The following is an 11,218-nucleotide window of genomic DNA, read 5'->3' as shown; positions in this document are numbered from 1 at the left end:
TGCAAGCAACAGCATGGGTTTCCAGTGCATCTTAGTTAGAGAAGGAACACAGATAAGAAACTTAGAGCAACATTAACAGACTTATATGCTTGCAGTCTGCAGCCAATGGACATCTACTAATTTTGGAATATGTACAGGGTTTAAGCATTTATGTTGCATAAGCATATACAATGGCATACAAATGAACAAATATGTGATTTGTGCATGTATCCACTGATGCGGAAAATGGACTTATGAGAATATGAAACATGGTTAAGACTCAAAAGACACAATAGTGAATATCCAAGCAGTATTTAGTGTTCATATATACCTTGTGCCGTCTAACTGGAAGACCGCATGGAGACATCCAGGTCTTCGCCATGAAGTCCCCCGGTGCTGCTCTCGAAGCCCAGGTACTCAGCGTGAAGAGTTCTCTTGCATATCCTTGCCCAGCCCCTTTACAAGTTCAGACAACCATGTACTTGCAAGTCCTTCACTCGAGGGAGGTTGGAGACCCTCTCCAGGCCTTCACATTTCTCAACTGGAAGGAGCTCAGTGTGCAGTGGGAAGTCCTCCACTGCCTTCAGGTTGTTTGTTCCAATTAATCCAAGCTCCTTCAAGCTGGTGGTGCCCTCCCCGAGCTGGGGAGAGCCTACACATAATGCTCACTTCAGATAACAAGCATTAGTGAAGAATGTAGCACACAAATTCAGGAAGGTCTCTGGTGAACAACCAGATCTAAATTCGGTGACGAAACTACTGCTGATCCACATGAGGGACCATTTCTGTACATGAACATACAAATCATGTTATGATATATGAAACTTACTCACTACGTGAAGCTTGTGTAGTATCTCAGCTTCAGGCAATCTTTGAGCTCTAATACCACCAAATGAGGCAGCAGTTGCAATTTTACAGATTGGTCATCCGCTTCAGAAAAAAACCACTCCTCCCAGTTGGGCATATCCATGATGAAATACCATTAAAGTTTAGGAAAAACAAAATGACTCATTGCATATGGAATCACCTTTTCCGCAGCCATCAAATTCAGACCCTACCTTGGTAACTGCATATACTCCATCAATTCTCACTCAAGTTGGGTACCTCCCAAATTGGTGAAATATCAACACATGACAGCAAAACTTCTAGGAACAACAGCATCAACGAGAACAAAAAGGTGGCACCAGAACAAGTGGGATACCACAGACCAAACAATTGTGACAACTAAATGTCCCTGAAATAGATAGTTCAGCTGATGCTCCTTATTTGCATTTTGAGCATCAGAGAATCAAAAATGTCACATTGAAGCAGAGAAATTTCGGTGGAGTCGAATGCCAACAAGGAGCAAAAATATAGAAATAACTAGACTTATATACTTGCAACGTGAACTTCAGATTCACAGACTTGGCTTAATTCCACTTACCAGATCTGCAGACCCATCTTTATTTTATAAAAGGAATGTTATTGACTCAAATGTCAATGAAAGGGATATTATTAACTCAAATGTCGCACTGAGGTAATACAGCCGCAATGAGTACAAAGTGCACACACATCGACAAAGTAAACGTGTCATGGTTTGACAGAAATACAGAAACGTAATCTGCAGACCCATCTAAGTACACTCGTACGAACCCAGGCAAGCACAGTATCAGGTGATAAAGATGCAAGTGTACACTAGTTATTATTCCTGCCACAGACATCATGCAGGCGTCGATTGGTTCTTGGCTTCTTGCTCACTTGCGCGTGTAGGCAAAGATGTCAACCGCGATGCCGAGCACGAGCATAAACACGGACACATATAGGATCTTCCTCCCAGCAGCGCCACGCCTGCGGATGTCACATGCGACATAGCCTGCGGCCACTATCTCTGCCACGCCGGCGACAGTGACGATTCCTGCCACCACGGGATACACGGGCTAGCCGCTGCTCGGGGGTTTGTACATGAGAGCTGCGACAGCTGTCGCGCAGTCAGCAAGACCACCAAAAGCGGCCAGCTTACAGTCGTTGGCGTAGTTGCCATCCTGGACAACAGAGAGCTCACATCATCAGCGCTGCAAATAAGGAGGAATGAAATAACAGCGTAGAAGACAAACAAGTACTGGTTATTTTTCATGAAAAAAATAACCAGAATTCGACTCAATAGTAACTACACTGCAACCAAATGACATGGAGAGATAATTAAGCATGTTTCAACAAATGATATGTGGAGATAAACATTGATCTATGCATTGACTGTCCAGGCACTACTGCACTTAGGGCCATACAAGATCCTTAATCGTATAGGAGTCCCTAAAAACAGATTTATTTATTTTTTTACTGGGAGCGATAGCTTTATCAGAGATGGTCTTTGTGAATACTCACTACAAAAGGTTTTGAGTGGTCAGAGGTTTCAGAAAATGCCGTTCATTTTGTGTTGGCAAACAAACTTTTACATTAAGCAGTACGAGTATGTGAAGCAGACACGGTAGGCCAACATACTTACTCTATTTTAACTGTTCTTTGTTTATAGTATAATGCAAAAGGAAGGATAACCTACTCTATCCATTGCAAAGTGCGAAATGGTCATGAACTCTAAGAATTAAGTTTGCCAAAGAGTAATATACAATAAATGTGAGCCATGCAACACAAAAATCATATCGTTAAATGCATACTCAAAAGTCATTTCCAATTTCCTGTTTTTGTGCCACACAACTCACACCTTAGTGGCCTATTGTTTGTCACACTTAAATGTTAGATTGCACGAACACTTAACATTTCAAGTGAAAGGAAATACTATGGAAAGACATACTAATCAGAAAGAGAGAACCAGAAAAGGACAGCACCTGTGGCCCAGAGTTGTTGTTGGTTACCTCGAGGCTGCCAGTAACCGGAATATCCACGAGGTGGCCAACACCCTGCGACAAGTAGTGAAGACAATCAAACAAAGAAAGAGCATGGGTGCAGTGAGTTGTATAGCTACTACGATTTACTTTTTCCTGAAAGCTATTTCCAGTTTCCTGTTTTTGTGCCATATAACTCACACCTTAGTGGCTTAGACTAGCCATAGTGGGAGTAACTTAGCTAGTAACAAGATGCCACGTAGGCAAAAAAGTTGATGTGTCAAGTAATTAATGAAGAGAGAGAGGTTTGTGGTAACATAATATGTTAATGTAACATCACCTATCCCAGGACATATGAGTATAACCTAATAAATGAAGCTTTGCATGACACCACACTTATGTTAATACCCACTATGGAGGCACTCCGTTTTTATTTACTCCGCATATTAGCTTAATCAAACTTTGTAAACTTTGACAAAGTTTATAGACAAGAATATTAATTATAACATATACAATAAGAAATCAATACCATTAGATTCATTATTAATATACTTTCACATCATATAGATTTGTTATTGTAAATGTTCATATTTTTGTCTATAAACTTGGCCAAACTTTATGAAGTTTGACTTCAGTCAAATCTAATATGCAGAGTAAATGAAAACGGAGGGAGTAGTAACATAGCATAGGGTCATGTGCATGTTACTAGTGTAAGTTACTCTCCACTATGGCTAGTTTAACTGTTTGTCACACTTAAATGTTACTCCCTCTGTTCACAAATGTAAGACGTCTTGGCAGAGGGAGTAGATTGCACGAAAACTAAATTTTCCAGTGAAAGGAAATACTGTGGAAAGACATACTAATCAGAAAGAGAGAATCAGAGAAGGTTGACACCTGCGGCCCGGAGTTGTTGGTGGGAACCTCGTGGCTGCCAGTAGCCGGAATATCCACGTGGTGGTCAAGACCCTGCGATAAGTAGTGAAGACAATCAAACAAAGAAAGAGCATGGGTGCAGTGAGTTGTATAGGGTATGATTTATTTTTTCCTGAAAGCTATTTCCAGTTTCCTGTTTTTGTGCCACATAACTCACACATTAGTGGCTTATACTAGCCATAGTGGGAGTAACTTAGCTAGTAACATAGATGCTACGTAGGCAAAAAAGTTGATGTGTCAAATAATTAATGAAGAGAGAGAGGTTTGTGGTAACATAATATGTTAATGTAATATCACCTTATCCCAAGACAATATGAGTCTATAACCTAATAAATGAAGATTTGCATGACACCACACTTATGTTAGTACCCGCTATGGAGGCACTCCGTTTTTATTTACTCCGCATATAAGCTTTGGTCAAAGTCAAACTTTGTAAACTTTGACAAAGTTTATAGACAAAAATATTAATTAACATATACAATAAGAAATCAATACCATTAGATTCATTATTGAATATACTTTCACATCATATAGATTTGTTATTGTAAACGCTCATATTTTTGTCTATAACTGAGCCAAACTTTATGAAGTTTGACTTCAGTCAAATCTAATATGCAGAATAAATAGAAACGGAGGGAGCAGTAACATAGCCTAGGGTCATGTGCATGTTATTAGTGTAAGTTACTCTCCACTATGGCTAGTTTAACTGTTTGTCACACTTAAATGTTACTCCCTCTGTTCACGAATGTAAGACGTTTTGGCAGAGGGGGTAGATTGCACGAACACTACATTTTCCAGTGAAAGGAAATACTGTGGAAAGACATACTAATCAGAAAGAGAGAATCAGAGAAGGTTGACACCTGTGGCCCGGAGTTGTTGGTGGGAACCTCGAGTCTGGCAGTAGCCGGAATATCCATGTAGTGGTCAAGACCCTGCGACAAGTAGCGAAGACAATCAAACAAAGAAAGAGCATGTATGCAGTGAGTTGTATATTATGGATTACACAAAATTTGAATCTGCAAGCTATAATCTGCGCAAATGAAAGCACTACAAAAGTGATTTGTGCGTAGGTTCCCTATGAACAGACAACAAATGGTTAAAACCTCAATGCATTAGACCCCAAGATACATATTGTTCAAGCCATGATTGATGGAACTGCTGAATCGTTCAAGCAGTAGCTTATTTTCTCTTTCAGTAGGGGCTCTGTAATAAATAAGTAGAGTGACTGAACTGCTGGTGCTGCAGTCTGAACCTTTCATCCTCTTCTAGCAAGTATGTTTGGTAGTTTCAGACTTGGTTGGTGCTGCTGGGGTAGAGATAGTTGATCAGGTTGTAAGGCTTCTGCCTGGATTTGGCTTGTTGGTTTCTATCTGCTTCATCAATAAAAAAGGAGGGGGGAGGGGGATTTGATAAAACGAGAAAAATATCAAGAACGACTAACGTGAACGAGCATGCGTATACAACTGGGATGAGATACAGTAGCAATTGCACGGCGGTGGGGAAAAGCGGCGGCAGCCACGAGCACGCGCACGCAGCGCCTACCGCTCGACGGAATTGAAGGCCAGAGTAGATCGCTCGACCGTCGACAGTCGGAAGTGAATTGACCTCACCTCGTCGGGATTCTCTCCTAGCCCAACCACGCCATCGACGTCTCTGGGCGCCCCGTTCCTGCACGCCGTCAAGGTCGACGGATCCGACCATCACGAACCCATCTGCCATCGGAATTGATGGTCACGGCGGATCCATGCCCGCCAGACACCTGAGATACGGCTGGACGGCGACGCCAGATCCATGCGCATGTGCCGGCCAACAGACGGCCAACAGGGCGCATCTGCCGGTTCTGGACATACGTCTGGACGGCGACGCCAGATCCATGCGCATGTCCAGCCTGCTAACGCCAGACGGCGAGGCAACTGAAGTAGAGAGAGACTGGCGGAGAAATCCACAAAATTGCCGCGCGACCCAAAATCCCCACCAGAAAGTAAGAGACGCCACAGATCTAGACACCTGTCCGAACCAGACAAGCAGAATGAACGAGATTCTCTGACTGCGTACTCCGTATCTTTTTAGGGGAAAAAGAACTCCTCGAAACGGATGGCCCGTATTCGACTCTACAGTTCTAGACATGCCGGCCCAGATAAGAACCATGAGCGAGCCCAACCGTCTCTCAATCATTCTTTTGGAACCTAAAAAAAAATCTCGCGACCTTTTCCTAGCCTCATCGTCAGAACACAAAAGTTAGCTATACTACCTTTTTATTCGCCTGAAAAAATATATACCTCCGGGCCGGAGGTGAGCACGGGGAGGCGTTCCTTGGTAGTCTGCTGCGACATGACCAATGGAGCAAAGTGTGTCAGCTTCCCGGGTTTCTTCATCTCGCCAATTGGCTCCGACGAGGCACGCCTGCACACGCTCTATCGATCAGGAACTCGGATCCGTGGAGTGGTGTAAGAGCTAGCTTGCACAGATAAGAAAGCAGCTAGCTGCCCGTAAAAAAGAAAAAAGGAAAGCAGCTAAGCTATTTGTCGGGTGCTTACCGGAGGTTGGTGCCGATCATGAGCCCACCGCAGTTCTTCTCGCCGTTGAGCTGCTCCGCCGCCATCGGTCGAGGTGGGAGCTAACAAGTGGAGGCTTTGCGGATCTAGCTGCCTGCCGTGGGTGGTATGTGGTTCTTGTGTCTGCGAAGGAAACGTGCGCGGTTGGTATTTATACTGGGAGGGGGAGGGGACAGGGTGGTGGCATGAGGTAATACTGATTACGACATAAAACAGAACAAAGAAGTTGGTGAATGGGAAAGGCAAAATGGTACCCTCCAAACCAGCCATACATATTTCGACACGCACATAAGTTGAGTTTTATCGTCCTACAACTTTTGACAAGACAAAGTATTACTGTCAATGCAGTTATCAACCAGAAATATTAACGTCAGTTCTTCTCGCCGATGTGGGTATGATGCTCCGCCGCCATGAGACCGGCTTAGGCGACTACCTATAGGAGATGTTCGTCTGGTGGAGCGAACGTGATGCGATGGAATGCATGTCTCCGTGGTTTTCTCTAGGAGTTGTTGCATTGGTCTACCAAGGTCCTCGGTTTATATTTATTACTCCCTCCGTCCCAAAATTTTTGTCTTAAATTTGTCTAGGTACGGATGTATCTAATACTAAAAACGTGACTTGATACATTCGTATTTAGACAAATTCAAGACAAGAATTTTAAGACGGAGGGAGTATAATGTGGATCTTCGTAGAGAATCTGTTTCATGAAGTACCTGCTGTAGAACGAAAACTAAAAAGAGGGAGACGTGTTGTCTATCTATCACCAAATAGAGGTGAATATTTCTGGTAGGAGGAAAAGCATGTGATCATGTGTTGGGAGGCTAAGAAATCAATTATTTTGATTAAGATTGTTTGATGTGACAACTTCCTCCACTCTGAAGTCAAATGACTCTCTTACTAAACTAATAATATCATTCGTAGTAGTAAGTCTTGATGTTACTTCTTGATGTTACTCCTTGATGTATTCTCCTCTCCAAAGTCATGGACGGCTGGTTTCGGAATCAATATGGTATGGAGAGAATCAAAGTTCGCAAGGCAATATACCTAATCTTTGGTTAGCACACCATTATTCATCAGACAGATAAATGACATTGAATAGACTCACGTACTACTCCTACATGTATTTCTACTAATGAGACCTGACTTTACTACACTAGTAAACCAAGGCCCCAATACATAATAAAAGAACAAATACTGGAACAAGAGCTAGAACGAGTCCCCAGCTTACGATCAGGAACTCGGATCTGTGGAGTAGTTACGAGCTTGTAGAGAAAACAAAGCAGCAAGCTGCTTGTTGAGTAACCGCCGGAGGTTGGTGCCGGCCGCCGGAGTCTTGCGAGACCGGCTAGGACCGGACACAGAGTGGAGCGGATCTGTGCTTGGTCCACCAAATTCTATGGTGGAGAACTGGCGGCGGCAAGTACCCGACCAAGGTTGTACTTTTGCGGGGGCGCACCCACTTCCAGGTTCGACACGGTTCCTATAGTATTTTATTTATTATCGGCGCTCCTCCTGGTCTTCTCTTCCGCTTCCGCGACTCCACCTCGACGTGGTTCCATTTTTTTGTGGCCACACTCCACCTGGTCACTGTTTTCTCTGATCTGCTTTCTATCCGCAACTCCGTCTTTGGTGGTGGGTGCATCTGGTTAATATTTTACTCTGGTTAATCTCGAAAGTTTTTGGTGAATGTTAATTTATTCTGCGGGGAATCCGTCTTCCCTCCCTGGTTCGTGCGGCTGCGCATAAAGCAAGCAAAGCGTTTTTTGTAGCAGCGCTGCTACACAGACGACACAGTGGCCGATTCTTGCACGACACTGCTAATCGGGCCGTCCATGCAAATGAGCAAATTATGGCTAGCCAATGGATTCATCATCGTCCAATTTTCGTCCCAGCAAGTATCGTCTGCATAGTAGTTTCGCGTTTTTTTAGCGTCACAGAAGCTTATTTCTCAGCATGTGCCTATCTCTTTATTCATCTACTAGTTGAAGACGATGATGGTCACACACATTGCCAATATGCGCAGCTTACCTTCCCAAGTTAAGCCCTGCTCAAAGGAAGGTGAGCGTTGTTTTCTGGTATGGGTTTCAAAAATTCAAAATTCAACTTCTCTTAAAACATATTCAATATTAAGCTCCTTTTCAAGTTCTCGTCACAAGCATCATGCCAGTTTTAGTTGAATGGCAATCTGATGCGCATATGAGGGTTTCAAACTTACTAGTATGATCTAGAATTATATCCGCATACTAGAAAAGAGAAGAGTTGGGTGGGTGAGAGGTCCACGTCGCCATGCATATAAAACAAGGATATATGTGTCCCTGACGTAGCTGAAACAAAACAGCAATATATGCGGATGGCGTGCGCGCGTACGGGTACGGGGATTTCAGACTGCACTACTTGCAGCTCAACTTTAAGACAAAGTCTTGATGAGGTCGACATGAGAAGAGAGCTGCTATGCACACGACGCTGTCGGCCGATTTGTGCACGACATCACATATCAGCCCGTCCATGCTTACCATCCAGCGCATGTGAGCGGCTGGATTGCGCATCGTGTCGCTGTCGTCCGGGCATGCGTCGTCCACACAGTAGTTTCGACATGAGAAAGGGACTAGGGACATTCGGCTACGAGGCAACTGGGGATACGTCCACCTATATCCTTGCATGCACGATCCTCGTGACCGGTCCAGGTCCAGCCAATGAGTAGCTTTTTCAACACGGACACGGACATGTTCGGGTCCAAAATCGGCTGAAGCGCCTGCATGCGACGAGACGGGACCGACGTGGACCTCATGTCACTTTGTGGTCTAGCGAGACGGAGTGGTATTCAATTGGTACGAGTAGGTGAGGCAATATCACTTAATTTGGGTTTGAAATACCGGCATATATGCTCTATACGTGGAATAGAAATTATTTTTTGTATAAATACATGGGTGAGTATACTTGAAATAATTAACGTCTTCGGTACACTTGAATTTCATCAAAACTGTGCACAAGACAAAAGTTCAAAGAATGAAATAATTAACATCATCAGTACCTAATGTCTTCTTTAATTTAAAAAGACTCACAAAAATGGCAACAAACTAATGCTGAATCTGTTCATTTTTAAAACGCCTACTGGCAGTGGCGTAGTCAGGAACAAAATGAAGGGCGTGCAGACCACAAACATTTTTTTCTACCTAATCCAAGTGTCATACAATATTTGGCAAAATGATAGAATAAATAACCCAATCAAGTCTCACAACATTCTAGTTCAGCAATTCAGCAAACATATTCCAAATGTGCAAATTTACAATACAAATTGTCTTACGTGAAAGATGCACAAGTAGAAACTCACAATGCTATTTATAACAGAAAATACAACCGAAATAAGCATCATATAGACAGACAATAGTTAAGCACATCAATAGACTCATGGTCAAACAAAACCAACAACTAATTGGCACCAGACAATTCTATACAGATGATGGTCAAACAAAATCTCCTGAGCTAATTGATGTTGCTCGCATGGCCGCATTGATTAATTCCTACCGAGCCTAGGGGCTGGAGTCGAGCGGAGGGCGGCGGACGAAGAAGGTTGGAGCCCGGGGCTGGAGTCGAGCGGAGGGCGGCGGACGAAGAAGGTTGGAGCCCGGGGCTGGAGTCGAGCGGAGGGTGGCGGACGAAGAAGGTTGGAGCCCGGGGCTGGAGGAATCGAGCGGCGGGAGGCTGGAGCCTGGAGCCTGGGCAAGAAGTCAAGCTGCAGTAGGGCAGCGGTCGGCGGAGGCTGGAGCCTGGCCGAAGTCAAGCTGCAAGAGGGCGGCGGCCGGCGGGCACGAGGCTGGAGGAGGAACCGGCAGGGAAGCACAGAGGCAGCAGGCAGGGAGCGGTGGCATGCGTGTGAGCGAGGTAGGCCTGAGGCTCTGGTCTCGCTCTCCTCTCGTGCCGAGCCGGCTGGATGTTTCTGGGCTGCTCATGTCAGATCATGGGCCGATTGGATGTTTATATGGAACAAAATAGTCAAATAATATGGGGGTAAAAAGTAAATCCTGAAATTTCTGATTGTGCCATGGCCCACCCGGCCTACCCGCTGGCTACGCCACTGCCCACTGCATCGAATGCTTCAGCCTCTTCAACGATTACATCACCAGGATCTTGCCAAAAGTTGACCAACAAGATGCAGTGCTAACCCAACAAAACGAACAGACACTCAACAAATATGGGCAATGCGGACGTCGGCTGAGAATGACCTGTAGCATTACTAGTTAGCAGAAGGTAACTGAATTTACATGGATATCAAAGTCATAGGCAGAGATATAATTATCAGCTCCCTAAATTGAAATACTCAGCAACAAACTTAGAAGCATGGATTATGTCAGCACTAAACATCCTAGCAGCTGCCAAAAGCTAATGTAATAGTAGGATAAACAGGATCAGAAACGAAACTGTAATGTGTGAACCAATTAATGCACCCAGATTTCAAAACATGCATTCCAGTAAAGGGAGTATCAAGAAAACCTGGAAGCTGGAGAGACATCAACTGAGCTTGTCCACTTCAGTCAATCAACAAAACCTCCACTAGCAAAGGTCTCGCCTTTTGCAGATGTTTCCTTGAACAAAAATAATGCTGGTAGAATTCAAGACAGAGAATTTACAAATTCTATAATATGGCTTTTGACTCCAGAATTTCCATTAAGAAGAAGAACGCCTCCTAGCAAGCCTCTTCATCTAGTTAGAATTCACTAGGCCAGGCAATTTTATCAAAGATGATACTATTATTCATATTGTTTATATTCTTATTACAGTAGTGTCAGAATTACTATAATATATTTATGTTTTCCGCTTATATCATCAGAGATCACTGTGAGGGAAGACTGCAAATATTTCCTGTTAATGGCAACAGATAACACAGGATTAAGGTGAAACTTTGTGGAACCAAAACCACCTTATGAGGGTTTC

General features: G+C 43.8%; 1 protein-coding gene and 1 long non-coding RNA gene across 3 annotated transcripts in view; both read right to left on the bottom strand.

Annotated features, from left to right (window-relative positions):
- Window positions 1-1,455: 1,455 nt before the first annotated feature.
- On the bottom strand, window positions 1,456-5,795 carry LOC119308603. The gene is made up of 5 exons (XM_037584732.1): window positions 5,342-5,795; window positions 4,592-4,663; window positions 3,693-3,764; window positions 2,802-2,873; window positions 1,456-2,000 (listed from the first exon to the last, which is right to left on the bottom strand). Exons 2-5 carry the CDS (start codon window positions 4,646-4,648, stop codon window positions 1,896-1,898), a joined length of 306 nt encoding a protein of 101 aa, XP_037440629.1. The 5' UTR covers window positions 4,649-4,663; window positions 5,342-5,795; the 3' UTR covers window positions 1,456-1,895.
- A 3,811-nt stretch (window positions 5,796-9,606) lies between these two features.
- LOC119308602 overlaps window positions 9,607-11,218 on the bottom strand; it is a 4,644-nt gene continuing 3,032 nt past the window's right edge. Inside the window, exons 5-6 of one of the 2 annotated variants that reach the window (XR_005150189.1) lie at window positions 10,778-10,869; window positions 9,607-10,509 (exon numbers count right to left, since the gene is read on the bottom strand). This is a non-coding gene — a long non-coding RNA (uncharacterized LOC119308602). Of the gene's footprint in view, window positions 10,870-11,218 lie in introns of both variants that reach the window. The other variant, XR_005150188.1, reaches the window with a different exon arrangement.

Source organism: Triticum dicoccoides, chromosome 5B (genome assembly GCF_002162155.2).
Source record: "Triticum dicoccoides isolate Atlit2015 ecotype Zavitan chromosome 5B, WEW_v2.0, whole genome shotgun sequence".
NCBI classification, from domain to species: Eukaryota; Viridiplantae; Streptophyta; class Magnoliopsida; order Poales; family Poaceae; genus Triticum; species Triticum dicoccoides.
The sequence above is the reverse complement of the archived record's forward strand: the minus strand, read 5'-3'. Positions and strand labels throughout refer to the sequence as shown.

Excerpts from the sequence above, each read along its gene's own strand:
- LOC119308603 (XM_037584732.1), bottom strand. The coding sequence starts at position 4,648 with ATGGATATTCCGGCTACTGCCAGACTCGAGGTTCCCACCAACAACTCC. Across the intron at positions 3,765-4,591 it reads CCAACAACTCCGGGCCACAG|GGTCTTGACCACCACGTGGA; the intron begins GTGTCAACCTTC and ends TACTTATCGCAG. Across the intron at positions 2,874-3,692 it reads CCAACAACTCCGGGCCGCAG|GGTGTTGGCCACCTCGTGGA; the intron begins GTGTCAACCTTC and ends TACTTGTCGCAG.